The 17,711-nt window shown below is 38.1% G+C and overlaps 1 protein-coding gene across 6 annotated transcripts in view; it reads left to right on the top strand.

Moving 5' to 3' along the window:
• The window catches only part of LOC18437206 (aspartic proteinase 36), a 29,071-nt gene that overhangs the window by 4,139 nt on the left and 7,221 nt on the right, over positions 1-17,711 (top strand). For 2 of the 6 annotated variants that reach the window (XR_016058317.1, XR_016058316.1), the window contains exons 4-6: positions 2,743-2,956; positions 13,207-13,369; positions 13,446-13,516. Coding sequence is in view for 2 of the 6 variants with exons in the window: in XM_006847422.4 (XP_006847485.1) it covers positions 2,743-2,967; positions 13,207-13,369; positions 13,446-13,516 (459 nt within the window). In the remaining 4 variants the exon portion in view is untranslated. Of the gene's footprint in view, positions 1-2,742; positions 2,968-13,206; positions 13,370-13,445; positions 13,517-17,711 lie in introns of all 6 variants that reach the window. The other 4 variants (XM_006847422.4, XM_020669046.2, XR_016058315.1 and 1 more) reach the window with 3 other exon arrangements.

The following is a 17,711-nucleotide window of genomic DNA, read 5'->3' on the forward strand; positions in this document are numbered from 1 at the left end:
TTCTTTTCTTTCTGTATCCTAAAAATGAGGGAGATGAGCCTGCTCTTTATTGTGCTTGCTGTCTTCCATTCCATCATGGTCCAACCTACTCTTGCAGAAGTTCAAAGGGGAGCTAAATAAGGATCAGTGTTCAAGAAGGCAGATTCAGCCCCCTAGGTGGCTGGGCGTCAACTTAGGCAGGGGCCTAGATACTTGGGCAACATGTAGAGATGGGTTGCTCTAGGGCCTTGAGGATTATATTGGGATGTACGATTGGTTAGTAGACCTGCTTGATTGAGTGCATATAACATCTATTTCTTTTTTTTTTTCAAAAAGCCATTGTTTCATAGTTTTTTCTTGTAATATTATGTTGCAGCTCAAACTTGAACATACATGACTTTGAATTGGGAAATTGAATGATTGGCATAAATGAGGGAAAATTGTCTAAGATTCATCCATTATGCAACAATAGAAAATCTCAATAACTAGCGCAAGTTATTTTTCCAGTACAATCACAACTGACATGACATAAGGTAACATAATTAGAACGAGAAAACAAATATGATAAACTCAAATTTGAAGTTGAGACTGTTGAGTTCATCATCACTAGCAACAACAGGTCCATCTCTATGACCAGCATCAAATGCCCCTGAATCTGATGATGATGCCAAGCCATCATCAGAGTTATCCTCGTTCTCATATTTATCTTCTTCCCTCGTCTCCTCTGAGTTTGCCTCATCCTCCTTTTCTCTTACTCTCATTGGCCTTTTCCCCTCCCCCTTTGTTTGAGCTTGAGATCTTGTAGTCTGCACAAGGGTCGATGCAATATCAGCTGCCTCATGAATGAGGGTCCATGTTAAGCTCTCTGCTGTATATAGGGGTACATTTCCTGCGACTTGGGTCAATGTCAAGCTCTCTTCAAATCTCCAAATTCACACGAATGGGTTTTGGGGGGACTAAGATGCCCCCCTCCCCACCTTTTTTTTTTTTTGTTGTTTTTTGTATGTGTTGGGTGGGGGAGAGGGGGGTGGGGGGTTTGACATTTTTTGCGTTGGATGAGGGCCTTTATTTGCCCTCACCAAGGTGCTTCATTGGGCCACCTAGTTAGCCTGGGCGCCTAGGTGATTTATTATTTGTATGGACAATCATTATCTCTTGAACATTAAAAAGGATATAAAAGTGGTACATGGGGGGCTGAAGGCTTATTCACGTGACTTGTTTTTTCAGAAAGAGGAGTAAAAACTCCAGGCTTTTGAACCCTAGTTTGGGTTATGGGTATAGAGAAGAAACTCTAGGCCTCTTCGAATAGATGCTTGTGTTTGGCTTTGCTTGTTTTCTTACTGATTTTACTAACGAATCAATTTTCCTTCATTAGATAGTTTAATAGATTGAGCCCAGACAATATAATTGGACTCATTTAATTTTATTTAAATAATTTGTATCCCTCTTGTTCAGGAAGGCTGAAGGTTCAGGGTTTAATTTCATTGGGCATGACTGTATGAAATAAAATATAAAGGAAGCCATTAGATGGTTATAAACAACTTAAAAAAGAAGAAGAGAGATGCTTATCATTTAGATTTGAACATAGTCACTTTCTCACATTTAAACAAAGAAGGGCAATACCACATTATCCAAATCTGAGTATCACCATGCTGCCACTCCTTGAGTAGTTGGGCAGCATCCATACACACAAAAATTTAGGCTTTTTTTTTCTTGAGAAAAAACTCTAATGGATCATCCACGATGACCCATGAACTTTGAAGTTAGGAAACGATTCCACTATTTATCTCAATCTTTAAAGAGGAATCACACAAACAACAATATCACCATATTAAACAAAAAACCCATGGTTTCTGCACACTAAACCCTAGGAAACAGCCTTAGGGAGGGAGAGATGAAAAAAAAGAGAGGGAATAAGAGAGCAATATGAGGATCCAAATTAGGCCTCACACACCTCTCAACCCTTTTTATTATTTAATGAAATAATCAAAATGACAATAGTGCCCATACAAACCGGAAATAGGACATATAGGTCCTAATAACTTAATAAAACAGAAATAATGATAAAAAGGACTTTTAACTTATTTTTTATTTTATTTTATATTTTTGAAGGTGTTAAAAAAAAAGTGTGAGCTGTATTGCTTTTCTTTGTTGTAGCTTGGAAGTAATAATTACTGATGACCCATCAATATTATTTAATGAAATAACTTTCAGGAGGATATGTTTTGATAGGAAATGGGTGTGGTTGCTACTAAACTTCAAGTCTTCAGCTTTCAGGGGATATAGGATTGCACATTCTTATGCTTGATACACTTTAATCTAGCTCTATGTTTAGCACTTGATATAAGTATTTTTTGGTTGACTTTGTTATGCTGCAATCTTATTATATCTTCGGCATGCGTTGGATTTTGTAAATAGTTTGTCTAAGAATATTTAGCTTAAAGCAATACTTTATTTCAGAATGAAATAACTGTGGAGAAATGGGGTGGCCTTGGGAACTACCATGTTTATTTAAGTCATAGCAAAAGGTGGTGCGCAATAAAACCAAGCTACAATGAAGTATTTTTTGTTTTTCTGCTGTTGCTTCGTCTTCATCTTATGAAAATGTATTGCAAACTTTGCTTTAATTTATTGGCATTTAATCAGCAAGAGTTAGTCTTTATTGGTAATTTCTAGTTTTGCTCCTTCTGAATTCAAATCAATATATTAGAAATGAATTTTGTTTCATATTTTAAAATAAGTTTTTCTTTAAATTTGGTAAAGGTGTGGAGCTCATCAATCTGGACAGCTTGGCAAAGATGACCAAGCACTGGATGGCATTTTTGGTTTTGGGCAAGCAAACTCATCTGTGATTTCACAGTTAGCTTCATCTGGGAAGGTCAAGAAGATGTTTGCTCACTGCTTGGATGGGATACATGGTGGTGGAATATTCTCTATTGGACAAGTTGTGCAACCTAGCTTGAAGACAACACCCTTGGTACCAAATCAGTATGTTTGCATTTTCCTCATGAAGTTTTACATTTTCTTCATGATTTTATATATAAATTTCAAATTCTTCTGTGAGAATTACTGATTCCATGATCAATTTTGACTTTCATAGTTTGCTTGGATATACGTTTTTTTTTCCCCATTCTTTGTAGGTTTTTATCTTCATTTTACCACTGTAATTTTGATCTCAATAGGGTGGTATTGCTGAAAAATTCCTGATATCATTTTACATGTAGAGAGAAGGCACCGATTATTTCCTGTGGGTGACGAAAGTTCATTAAATTTGTATGGGAAATTTATGAAAATACCCTCGAAAGATGAACGACTTAGCATCTCATCCATGCAATTTGATTTAATTTCAAAACACCCATCAGACGGCACATGATTATTACTTGGAATGATTGCATATGTGTAAAATGTTAAATAGTGCTTCTCTCTTGGGTAGTTGATATAATCTTATGTTATCGCCATGATAGGGCTGTTAATGCAATAGGAGAAGAAAAGAAGATAAGAAAGAGCTTAATGTTGTGTTAGTTTGGGAGGCAACAGGAGATGCTTTGATTAATTGGGGGGTCCTCCATTCCTTTTGGGCTTTCTGGGTTTTGTTTTACTCTTGCTATGTCTCCAAGCAGTTATATTTTAAATGAACTTGGTGACATGAAATATTGATGAATAATACCCCCTGACTAATCATGTTCTTGAAAACTTTTTAACCAATAATGGTCCCTTGAATATTAGCATAAAATTTTGAATTCAGCACAAGTTGTCTAAAAAATGTGGATACGCTATACCTTAAAATATTTACGGACTTCATATTTTTTATCTCACGAAGTGAATTCAAGTCTTTGGAAAGTTCATTATTGTAATTTTGATTAACTGAAGGAACTTGTAATAACAAGGAAGTTCTAGTTATTGAGGGATAGGTGCAACCTCTATGGAATTTGTACTTGTATATTTGCTGAGGAAAGAAGTACTCAATCTTGAGAACGCATTTCAACCTCTCTACTGTCATCCCACTCAAGTGTTGACACCATATTGAACAGAACAAATATTAATAGAGAAAGTAGTATTACCATTATGATCCATAAGCTGGTCTACAGACACTGAGGCGCCATTCCAGGTACCAAAAAGGAATGAGGCAAATAAATACAGTTTTTTAACCACTAAAATGAATGTGTAATGATGAACCAAATGTTCGTATCTGAAAAATTGCTTTGAAGAGTCAAACAGTTTGGAACATTTGATACTAAGAAATTGCTTGTGAATGGATCCACCATAATCAATCTTCCAATCATTATAAAAAAGGCATACCTGAGGCTGACAAGAAAGAAGAGACTTGAAGTCTTGTAGAGAATGAATGAGCTCTAACTGCTGCTGCATCATGCACATAATTTGTCATCATGCTGGGTATTTTACGTTTTGTTGAAGCTCTGGGTGTTGTTGCAGTATTCAAGCTTTTGAGTCTTGAGAGTGGGATGTCCTAAACCTCCTTGTTCATGTAAAAATTCAAGATTTGGTCTGTGGCAGATGAGCAGAAGATCTTGAAAAAGTTCTTTTTATGCGGGGTTGGATTCCTATGAGGTATTATCTTGCTGGATGCAGTTGCAGTAGAGTCGAATTCGCCGGTAAACCAGGTAGGTTAGTTCTGTCTATCAGAACGGCAGAGGAAATGTTGGTTGCATACGACAACCATAACTTGACTTTTCCATTAGAGAAAGTTTGTGTCATCTATTGTAAGAGTCTGTTACCTCTTTGAGGGCTACTACTCCGACGCAATGGTAAGGTGTAGTATTTTTTGATTCTGTATGCTCTTGTGATTGACAGTCATTAATAGAGATTTTTCTTAAAGCAAGTGGTTGTGAAATGGTCTAAGAAGGGTGAGGACCTTAAAGTTTCCTTCCCTTAACCTGTCCCATGCCCGAGTAAAGGGGCTGGGTTGTGATAGGTGGGTAGCTAACTTAAAATTTTTTCAAAACTTATCATGAATCTTGAACCTACATTATTTGATTATGTTAGGGCGTTCCCCAGAAGCGATGTGTTCTTCCGAAACTCAGGTATAGTGAGAAATGAGCACGGGTTAGTTGGGGCGCCCAGAAGCGACGCGCTGTACCGAAACTTGGGTACAATGTGAAATGAGCAAGGGTTAGCTAGGGCATTCCCCAGAAGCAACGCGTCGCAATGCTGCTCAGTTGGTGTGAAAATATGCAAGGGTTCACGCGACATTCTTGACGAACGTGGGTAAAGAAGCTAGTCCAAGAGAATAGGATTTGTCTAGCCACATGGAGTGTAGGAACGCTTACAGGTAAGAGTATAAAGTTAGTGGATATAATGAGACGAAGGAGAGTAAGCATAGCCTGCCTACAGGAAACTAAATGGAAACGAGAAAAAGTTAAAGAAATAGATAGATATAAACTTTGGTATACATGAAAGAAATATAATAGAAATGGCATAGGCATAATAGTAAACAAATTATTTAAAAGACAAAGTAGTTAATGTCAAAAGAATAGGTGATAGGCTCCTATTAATTGAACGTGTGTTAGGGGAAGAGATAATTAACATAATTAGTGCTTATTCACCAGAAATAGGATTAGAGGATAAATTAAGAGATAATTTTGGGAGGACATGGATAGAATAGTTCAAGACATACCAAATGAAGAGAGGACCTTTTTAGGAGGGGACTTAAATGGTCACGTAAAGAAGGATAGTAGAAGATATGAAGGGGTACATGGGAGATATGGGTTTGGAGAAAGAAATGAGATGGGTGAGGTTGTTCTAGATTTTGCTATGGCATACGACCTAGCAATAGCAAAAACATACTTTAAAAAGCAAGATGAATATTTAATAACCTATAAAAGTAGATCACATAAAAGCCAGATTGACTTCTTTCTAGTTCAGAAGGTAGATCGACCATCATGTAAAGACTGCAAAGTTGTCCCACGAGAGAGTTTGACTACCCAACATAAGCTCGTAGTTATGGATGTTTGCATAAAGACATTGGAAGAGAAGGGGTGAAAGTAATGGGTGTTCAAGAACTAGGTGGTGGAATTTTAAAAATGAAAAAATCGACTTATTTAGGGATAAATTAGTTAAAAAAGAAAAATGAAACTTTGAACCTGAGGTCTATGTTATGTGGAATGAGATGGTTGACTGTATTAAGAAAGTGGCCGAAGAAGTTTTAGAAGAATCTAGAGGGAAAAGAGATTCTGATGAGGACTCTTGGTGGTGGAGTGATGAGATTCAGAAGGCCATTAGCGAAAAATGATCATGTTATAAAACTTGGCATAATAATAGAAATGATCAAAACTTAAAAGAATATAAAACTGCTAAGAAAAATACTAAACAAATGGTAAGTAAGGTTAAATTTAAGGCATATGATAATTTATACAGTAAACTGAGAATAAAAATAGGTGACAAAGATGTCTTCAAATTAGCAAAAATGAGAGAGAAGAAGTGTAGGGATCTAGAACATATTAAATACATTAAGAGTGAGGATCAAAGGGTCTTGGTGAAGGATGAAGATGTCAACGAAAGGTGGAGAGTTTATTTTAAAAAATTATTAAATGACAAATACAATGGTAACATAGTGGTAGAAGGAACAACGAACCGTTGGCATAAATGAGGGTAGAGGTTATAGATACATTCGTAGGATTAGGATATTGGAAGTGAAAGAAGCTTTGAAAAGGATGAAGATAGGAAAGGCTTTAGGACCAGATGGCATCCCGATAGAACTTTGGAAGTGTATGAGGGAGATTGGCATTGACAAGCATACAAAGCTGTGAAACAAGGTGTCGAGAACAAAGAAAATACCAGACGAATGGAGGAAAGTGCTATGGTACCTATTTTCAAGAACAAAGGAGACATACAAAATTGTGCGAACTATCGAGGGATCAAGCATATGAGCCATACTATGAACCTCTGGGAGAGAGTGATTGAGCAACGACTAAGGCAAGAAACAAGTATATCTGAAAACCAATTTGGTTCTATGCTAAGTAGGTCAACAACCGATGCTATTTTTCGACTTAGGCAATTGATTGAGAAGTTTACGATGAAGGGAAAAGACCTCCACATGGTCTTTATCGATATAGAGAAAACTTATGATAGAGTATCTCAAGATTTGAATTGGCGGGTATTGGAAAAGAAAAGAGTTTTCAAACACTACATCAACTTGGTGGGAGATATGTATGATGGAGCGCTAACTAGTGGAGAGACGAGTGAGTTTCAGTGAAAATAGGTCTACATTATGGGTCAGCATTGAACCCATACTCTTTTTCTTAGTTATGGACGACTTAACTAGGCACCTACAAGATGAGGTACCGTGGTGCATGTTGTTTGACATAGTTTTGATCGATAAGATCCGAAATGGCGTCAATACAAAGTTAGAACTTTGGAGGGATGCTCTAGAATCTAAAGGTTTTAAAATTAACCGGACTAAGACAAAGTATATCAAATGCAAATTTAGTCATAATAGGAGTAGAGACGAGGAAGTAGTTAAGATTGACGGCGCATGAAATAGCAAAAAGACCGCACTTTTGATATCTTGGGCAACAATCTTAAAAAATGGAGAGATCGAGAAAGATGTTGCACATGGAATTAGTGCTCGGTGGGCGAAGTGGAGATGTGCAATCGGAATTTTGTGTGACAGTTGCATACCAATGAAGCTGAAGAACAAGTTCTATAGGACAACTGTAACATCAGCTTTGCTCAACGGGCGGCATGTTGGTGGACAAAAAAAACAATATGTCCAGAGAATGAGTGTAGTGGAGATGAGGATGTTGAGATGGATGAGTGGCAAGACAAGAAGAGATAAAATTCGAAATGAATTCATTGGGAAAAATTTAGGTTTGGCACCGATAGGCGTTAAGATGAGAGAGAGTTGACTTAGGTGGTCTGGCCATGTGTGGTAAACTCAGTACAACATCTGTTAAGAGGTGCGAGTTGGTTCAAGTGGAAGTCTCAAAAAGGGTAAGGGGTAGGCTGAAAAAGGGCATGTTTGGAAGTAGGAAGAAAAGGTATGGGGACTTATGACTTCACTGAGGGTATAACCCCTAATAGAGCAGAATGGCGGTCTGGGAGTCATGTAGCCGACCTCAATCAATTAAGAAAAAATTATGATGATGATGATGATGATGATGATGAAGTGTGGTTGTGAAAGTCAGTTTATGGATATCCATACAGTTCCTTCAAATTATTATGTGAGAGCTGACATTGTAGAAGTGGTTTTTCTTTTGTTGTTTATGATGGCTTATTGCAATAATTAGTTTTTCCGAAATGAATAGGAGGAAATGGATTTTTCGGATGTAATTAGTTTCATAATATGGTCCTATTCATTATTTTCCTCAAGAAGTGGTTGTTAGAAGAAAAGCTTGTCGAGATAAAAGTAGCCCAAATATAGTCCTTCAGTTAGTGGTCCCCACATATACTGTATGTTGCAATCTGTGTTTGATTTCTTATGATTGGCATGCTTTCCTTTTTGTCTTGGATTTTCCCTTCAGTATTGCTTTTAGCCTAGCCATATAAACCTTCGTTGGAGACTTGTGTTTTCACGGTGTCTGTTTGGCAAGAAGAGAAACCCATCAGGTTGTGTCCTAACAGCAAAAGGGAGTAGAGAAGCTCAATGCAAGGGCCAAATGAGCTTGACGGAGAGGATGGTTGAAACTGGGTAGAGTCCTGAAAGAAGAAATAGTAGGACTACACAGAAGGAAAAAGAAGAGGAGGCCATAGCATGAGTTTGTCCCTGGTGTAGATCGTTTCCCCAATTGGCGAGTCAGGGCAATGTGATATGAGAAATGAGAGCAGACAACATCAAGCATGGGTATTACCCACAATGGGGTGCTGTTGTTTGAGTGGGCTACCTTCCAACAACCAAGGAGAAATTATACAATGGCAAGTATGGATGAGCAGGAGTTTTGTCAATGAAATGTTTAAGATGGATTATAGAAGGTTGAGGAAGGAAGCCCTGGAAGAGCCTAATGAAGAATGGACTTCATTGCGGAGTTAATACTACAACATCCACTTATGGCCTTCCCCATGGATGTTTCCAGAGACGACTATATTTATCTTTTGCTGGAGAACTGATAGTGCCAACATTATTAAGATGAGACTTACTGGGGAAAGGGCTGTAGTTCGTGGTGAGGAAATTTGAAGATAGAAGGGGAGTTGCCAAATGGGTCTCATGAGTCTCTGGATACTTATAATTGTCCCATTGCTGAGACTTATCAATCTCTTGTCTTTATTTGTTGAAGGTCCTAACTTCAGACCCTTACAGTGCATACCATGGGTTGAAAAAGAAGATCTAGGCTCCTCACCTCAAAAACAGAACTCGCATGTAGATGACCATTGCAACTAGGGGCATGGTCCATTATAATGGAGCCTTCATAGACTCTGCTGAAGGATACAGAATTTCTCTCAGACCAGAGAAATATATGGGAGATATGATCCATGCAATGAATTTCCATATGGTGCCAAAATGGATAACATTTTGGATGCCTTTAGAGCTAATGCATCAAAAGGGTCAAGAATGGAGGCAATTTGAGAAGTAGCAAGCGAACTAAATGATAGTCTAGGCAATACAAACTTCGAGAGTTTAACTTGCAATATCATCCATGGCAAAAGTTGATGCTCTGACTAGAAACAAAAAGTCAGGCACCTATTGGTTCACCAGACCACACATCATTTATATCCAGACCACACCTATTGGTTCATGCGTAATTTCTTATGGTCAGGGCAGGCTCAGAAGACTAAATTCCATCTGGTTGCTTGGGACAACATTTGCCTTCCTAAAAACCAGGGTGGTCTAGGTATCAGGGTCCTCAGAAAGCATAACCTCACCCTCTTAGGCAAGTGGTTGTGGCGACTGGCGTCTCAGCCTGATTTCCTATGGGCTCAGGTCTTGAGAAACAAATATAGGATACCTGAAGGAGGTTGGGTACCGGAGAGGTCCCACAGACCTAATACCTCAAGAGCTTGAAAATCTTTCTCCTTGGTCTTGCCACATTTCAAAAAACTCATTATATTTCATCCGAGAGAGGGCTCCTGGGTGAGCTTCTGGTCAGATATATGGCTAGGCTCCTCACCACTGCGGGAGGCTTTCCCAGATCTCTACTCGTTGGCTCTTAATCAAGAAGCTACTGTGCCTGAGGAATTGATTCTTACAGGAGAACATAGAGTATGGAATCCTTTTTTTCGGAGAAACCTAACCGATGAAGAGTTTAACAATTTTCAAGTTCTCTTAATTGGCCTTCATTCCCACTTCATTCCTAACCAAGGGAGAGATGTTTTGGTTTGGACACCCACTCCTTCAAGAGAATTCTTGGTGGCCTTTTTTTACAAAACCCTCTCGCAGCCCCCCACTTTTCCTGCCAACCCCATCTCGGCAGTCTCGAAAGCGTGGTCCATTTTTGCTCCTCACAAGGTCCAAATCTTCAACTGGCTTACCTACTCTCACAAAGCCCTCACTGTTGATTGCCTCCAAAAGAAAGAGATTCCTATCCCTAACAGATGTGCTTTATGCCTAAAAGATGAGGAATCAAACCCTCACCTTTTCCTACGCTGTGATTTCTCCTTTGAACTTTGGGGGAACATTTTGCTACTATTTGGTATCGAATGGGTCACTCCACCCATGGTAAAAGTGCTCATCTCCTACGAGCTCCACACCCCTTGGCCAAAGGCTGGTAGAGCCCTTTGGAAGGCAGCAGTAACGGCAACCCTGTGGACCATTTGGGTGGAAAGAAACAACTGTATTTTCCGAGGTGCAAAACTTCAGGATTCAACTCTCCTGTACAAGGTAATATCCTTGGTTACCGTTTGGGCCTCAAATCACAAGACCTTCTCGGGGCTACAAAGGACCCAGTTCCTCCCCCAATGGAAGAATATTCTCTTCCACTGTCCGCGATAGCCACAAAGATCCAATTTTTGGCAACCACCCTAAGCAGGAACCATCAAACTTAATTTTGATGGTTGCTCCTTAGGGAATCCCGGGCCGGCAGGGGTTGGGGGGTTTTCAGAGACCACCTAGGCAATGTTCTTCTTTCTTACTTGGAGCACCTTTGCATCATGGGAGCACACATTACTGAAGCCCTGGCCCTCCTTCAAGGACTGAAAAAGTTTAATCACTCTTGGGGATTACACCTCATCATTGAAGGAGATTCAAAGAATGTTCTCTCTTGGGCTAGTAGGGCCTCCACTCGGCCATGGTACCTAACCACTACATTTGATGAAATTGATTATCTTTGCAGGGATATGGACGTCTTATGGCGGCATACTTGGAGGACGTCCAACGACTTCGCGGATCGCTTGGCGAAAGAAGGAGCTAATAGGCAATCACAAGATCAAGCCGGGGTCGTCTCCTGTTTTGCACAAGATCTTTGATGCAGCTCACTTCCATAGCACTTCACCTGGCTTCTCTTGGCCTCCCAATTTTTTTTATTTTTTGAAAGCTTCATGTAAAAGTTTCACATTCGGCTGTCTTATAAGCCCTTCTTGTATATGATACACTGACTGTATTTTTCCGGCCCACCCCTTAGGGGGTGAACTTGGCCTCCTCTCTCTTGTACACTCCTTACCCAGAAATACAATGTTAACTTTTATCAACAAAAAAAAAAAAAAGATCTTTCATGGAATATCAGGGCGTTGAGGGACCCCACAAAAAAAAAAAAAAGGAGTTTTGAGATGCTTTGTAAGAAAGACCAAACTAGAGTAGGGAAGAGGAACTGATCTTGGGTCCTGATCACTGAAGGAAGATTCACATTTCGATGAATGTATCAAATCAGTTTGCAGTCAGATAAACCAGTATCTGCTGTTAGACTGGTTTGGAGTTCTTCTTGTCGTCACGGGACACAAGCATATATGTGGCTGCCACCTTAGTTGGGATGCTGACTATCATTCATTTTATTGCTCAAGGTATGCCCATCTAAGGGATGTGGAAACAATCAGACATCTGTTCATACATTGTCTCTTCGCAACATAAATATATATGTTAAATTTATTTGATTTTATTGTACAATCAGCCTCTGTAGATGCTTTACTGGTGCAATGGTTGGCCCCTCTGCTGCCAAAGAAGGGCATTATCTTGTGGAGACTGACAATCATAGCAGTTCCATGACTACTTTGGTTGGAATAGAACAATAGATGCTTTAGCAAGAGAAGTTTTGGAGCTCATAGAGATCATAAAAGGTTAGAACACAACATAGATTGGCTAGATCTAGAAAGGGTTTTGACGATATTCTGTTTGGTATTTGAGACTCTAGTGAAAGAAATTGCAAATGATAGGTTACCAAAGTTGATGAGACGATGCAAATGGACTCTCTTCACAGGGTTTTGTCAAGTTGAATTTTGAGAGTAGTTCAATGGGCAACCCTGTACCTGCATGGGTGGGATGAATTTTGTGGGATCACTGGCATAAAGTTTCGATGATATACTAGGGACTGGTTTCTTAGTGATGCAAACTGGGCGGAGGCATGGTCCCTTTTGCATGGATTAATAAACATGCAGCATTGTCTGCTGAAGCTTATCATATAAGGGGTCACAACTAACGTTGTAGGCTGGGTTTCCTAGCAGAAACTCGCCCATGGGATCTTTGAAATGTGTTTGATGAAATTGATTCACTCATTGTGAGGCATGGTGCATTCTCTAGGGAACCCAATTTGGAATAGGACATTTTGGCGAGAGAAGGGCTGTTTAAGAGGGGCCTTATAGTGAATTTTTAAGTGATTAAAAGTTTATCTATAGAGTTTAATGTACATAAACTCTGGTAAATGAATAGGATACATACGTGCAATTTGTTTTGAGATATTTGTCATGTAATTACTGATGAAGAAAAATATAAACTCCATGATATGCACCGCACAACATGATTTAAGTAATTCCTCCAAAGTATCTCGCATGCACTTTTCAAGATGATTTGTAACTGATTATACAGATTGTGTTTTTGTGTACATGCTAGATTTACTTGAGATTGTGATGCTGGATTGATTGACTACGTAATGCTGTATGGATTGATTGACTTCTCAACTTGCACTTCTCAAGTTCACCTGGATTGATTGACCACATAATGCTATATGTCTTATTGGTAGCAATTAATCTGTTTTTGATGATTGTCATCTCTTTATGCTGCATTTCTTTAAAATTCATGAGTTGTTCAGAATTGTCATTCTCTCAAGTGGTGGTTGTTTTGATTGAGGTTTTTCATTTTCTTTGCTTGAATTGAGTTATGTTAAATTGATGGATCTACTTTTATCTTAGGCCTCATTACAATGTAAATTTGAAAGCGATAGATGTTGGTGGAAGTGTACTCGACCTACCTTCAAATGTGTTTGGTAGTGGAGATGGACAAGGAACAATAATCGATAGTGGCACTACCTTAGCATACATAACAGAGGGAGCTTACAAACCTGTGATGAGTGCGGTATGAACTAACTTTGTACACTTTATAATCTGAATATGTTCTGCTGAATAATGACTTGTGTACATTTTGTTCTTAGATCATGTCGTACGGGCCGAAATTGAAATTCTCTATGCTAGAAGGGTCATATTGCTTTATATATACTGGAAGGTATTTCTTCATTTCATTTTTTATTAGCTTGGACTAAATTTAATCTGGTTGCAATAAAGTCTCAAATATTCCTCATGTTTATGGGGATGGATACACTTTTTATGTTAGAATGAACAAAGAAATTTGTTTTTGTCATGTTATGGCCGGATTCAGATTTACATTGGAATAAATGTGTAACAACTTGCGCAAAAAGATGAAACTAACATTTCCTTTGCAATTTTTACAGGATAAAAAATCTTTATGTTCATTGTTTCTAATGAGTGCCTAAATTTCTATACTGGAAGATGATTGACCAAGACTATTGAAATCCCTGTTGTCAGCAATCTTTGCCAGCAAAGGAACAAATCATTGAAAGGGTTATATTTAGGCTCACTAGAAAGTAATTTTTTTAACTTCTAGTGATTTGTTTTAGCTTCTACTGACATTTTTATAGCTTTGAGGCTCATTAGAAACAGTGATTTTTTTTTTCTTTTTCTCCTTTCTTACCTGCTAGTCTCTTTGCTTAGTGAAAAAACAAATAGCTTCAGATGGTAAGATCACGCTGTTAAAAAACAGAACACTTAATTAGATTTTTGCTGTTGTAGAGAATGCTGTAAAATGAGATTTTAGATTTGGAGATAATAGGTTTTCAAAGGGTGGCAGGAGGAGACAAGGTACTTGGGTTAAAACTTGGATAGGCAATAGAATGTTCTTTCTTGAACTTCCAAACAATCACATAATAAGATATGCACATATTGCACATTTATATTAAATCCTATGTGTCTTCTTTGTTGATGGGATCCTCCAATTTATATTTTTGGATCATAACTACCAATTTGAGAAAACCAATGTGTTTTCATCTCAAGGAAGTTGGGACTGTTGGAGTTATGGCCTTTCAAGGCCTTAAAACCAAGATTCTCGTACTCAATGAGAGTGAGTGAGAGAACATGATTCTAGGTGCTTGGTGCACTAGGGCCTAGAATCATATACCCCGGGTACATGCGGCAATGAGTTCATACGGGTGAGAGAGACACCGCTTTTAGAGGCGTGAGGGTCACCTTCAGTCAAGGATACGTTAAGAGAACATGCCTCATGGGATGGTGATTAGGCCAAGGCTTGGAGAACAAAAAAAAAAATTAGAACCGAATATATTAAGAGTAATGGCCCTATATAGAATGGTCATGACTCAAGGGACATGAGTTGAAACCCTGACAAAAGACCACACTGTGGCATGTCCGCTCACAGTTGCACGGGAAGCCACTCTTCTGATGTGTTATGATTCAATTTAGAAGAGATAGTGCACATGTGCCTTGAGTGGACTACTATATATGAGTATGTCCATGTCCCTAGGGGTGCACCTATAATCCACTGATGCCTGAGAGTTTTCGGATGTTGATTGTGGTATATGTTTAATTGTTTTAAATGGTGTTTTATATAGTTTGAAACAAACAATTGTTTTAAGTGGATAGTATTAGTCACATGCTTAAATTGCCACATATATGCCATTGATCCCATGTGCCTAGGGTTAATGGTAGGCCTTGTAATTTAGTTGGAAACCTTGATTAACCAACCTTTTTTAATGGCATCATATCATTGGTTGAAACCATGTGATTTTTACACAATGGCACAATTCGATTGGATGAGCTATGTGGATTTTTTATTTTTGAGTAATAAACAAAGTGAGGATTTAAAAAATACCATGAAGGGCATGCTCCTCTCACTTTGATTCTTCTTGAGTTTTCAAAGTTTAAGATGGAAAATTTTGGCATGTTAAATGACTCATTGGAGATTTATTTAAGACTTATGGACAATGAGGTCAATTGGAAAAATCGAGGGTTTAATGGGGTATTGATGGTGTGAAATCTAATGGAGGGAAAAAGTATTTGCATTTTTAATTTTTATTCAATTTCAAAGGGTGTATATCATTGTTTTAGTTTGTGTTTTTTTAGTTTTTTAGGGATTCTAAGGTTTTTATGTATTTTTACTTCATGAGTACTATTCACAATTACTGTTTATGAGTATTTTTCATAGGTATAATTCATAGGGGCAATTGTCATACAAATTTTAAATTTAAGTTAGGATATATGGGTCAATTTATTAGTTGTTTGGACAGTTTTTGTGCTTGAAACATTAAATATATAAGAGGTTATTGGGGCGTTGAGGGGGTAATTCCACATGATTTTTAGAAATTGAAATAGAGAAAATGTTAGTCGTTTGGAACCCTAGTTTAGGTTATGGAGAAGAAACCTTAGGTTTCTTTGAATTATGCTTGTGTTTAGCTTTGTTTGTTGCTAATTTTACCATTCCGACAAATTTTCCTACATCAAATTGAAAAGGTTAGGCTTGTGGAACCCTAGCTTGGAGTATGGAGAAGAAATCTTAGATTCCTTTGAATTATGCTTGTGTTTGGCTTTGCTTCTTGTTGATTTTACTGCTCCCCCAAATTTTCCTGCCTTAAATTGGTATTAGAGCCCACGATATGCACGAAAGGTATTGTAGCACTGTACGGACAGTTCTGTAGTGTCGATTTTTGGTGCCTTGGATCAACAACAAAGCGGGGAAGTTACAATGGGATCTTGGGGGGGTTTGCTAATTTTAGCTAAAATTTTGCCAAAACAACCTAAATCTTGTTGATTTCAAGAGTTTTTTTGTTGATTATTTGACTTGCGTTTATGAATTCGGGGACCCCATGGCAGCGACCTTATCTATGATCTTAGAGATGAGGGAATTGATGAACTTAAAAGGCAAGTTCAATAGCTGACGCAACAATTCACGAGCCTTAATAATGTGCAAGGCAGTGATGGAGGATCTCGAGTACAAGCCTTTTCACTTTTGTGCTTTGCGTGGAGAGTTGAGTGACGAGGATAGTGACGAGGATAGTGACAAAAGGCCTAGACATAGGAAACATCACTTTAGGGTTTTTTATTTGAAGGATGAGATTCTTGATTTTGATATACATTGCATCGAAAATCAGCTAGTTATAAATTGAGATTCACCACCAATCTCGATATATACAACGAGATCTGATCTATGATAAGGATCAATATGATGTTGAAGAGATTTTGGAAGAGGGTTAAGAATCTAGAGAGAAGGCAGCAGGAGGACTGATCCAAATCATGGCCATTGAAGATCTCATTAACATCAAAGAGATAGAGCATTTATGAAATTTAGGGCATTGGATTCAGAGTAGCACAGTGGAAGTGTGGTCAACTGATAAACCGTGAACTGTGGCCCTGGTTTTAGAGAGTAATGAAATAGATGTGAAGAAAGCCTTCAGAGGATAGAAAATTGGATTTGAAGTTGCCTACACGATTTCTAATAGGAGTTTATAGATAACCATACTTGATAAATTTGCATTGATTCACCAAAATGCATATAAGGATTCATTTCTTGAGAAGTTCTTTTTTCGCCGACTACTATTTGAGCCGATAAAGAAAAAGAAGGTTGAAGTAGGTGGTTTAGATGCTGATCATCTTAGCACACTTAAAACTTGAGGACGAGTTTCCAACCAGGGGAGAATGATGAAAGGAAAAATTATTCTTATTTTAAATTTTAATTCAGTTTCAAAGGATGTATATTATAATTTTAGTTTTGGGATTTATTTCTAGGGTTTTTAAGTTTTTTAAGGATTCTAGGGTTTTTATTTTTATTTTAATTCATGAGTACTACTCACAATTACTGTTCATGAGTACTGTTTATGGGTACTATTCATAGGGCTAAATATGTCATTACTAATTTTAAGTTTAAGTTTTTTGATAATTTTAACCTTAAATTATGTAAAAAGATGAGTACATGAGACCTAGGCAATCCACAAGGGCGGATGCTCTAGGGGAACAAGTAAAAACAAAAGTGGAATCCAAAAGCCTTCATTTTGAAGGTTACAGTATAGAAACAACAACCTAGAAGAAGAAACTGATCCAGAAAATCCAAAAAAGACCAACGAAGAAAGTTCTAAAATCCATCAATTGATGCTCAAGGCGTTTACTTCCTAGTTTCCTTTCCTCCAGGTATGCGTCCAAGAGACGTCCATATCCCTGCACAAGTAATAAATCTGATCAAAGAAGTTCGCAAGGGACCAAGGGGGGTGAAGGTCTCTGGGCCTAACAGATGGTGTTCTTCGAATCTCCCTGAATCATGAAGCAGTTCAGTCAGAGTGGTTGAAGGAGCTTGAGTCCTTCCAAGAGAGCTATCGCCTTGGCCTCCATTGAATTGGCAT

This window comes from Amborella trichopoda, chromosome 6 (assembly GCF_054954075.1).
Source record: "Amborella trichopoda isolate Santa Cruz 75 chromosome 6, AtrichopodaSantaCruz75HAP2 v2.0, whole genome shotgun sequence".
NCBI lineage: Eukaryota > Viridiplantae > Streptophyta > Magnoliopsida > Amborellales > Amborellaceae > Amborella > Amborella trichopoda.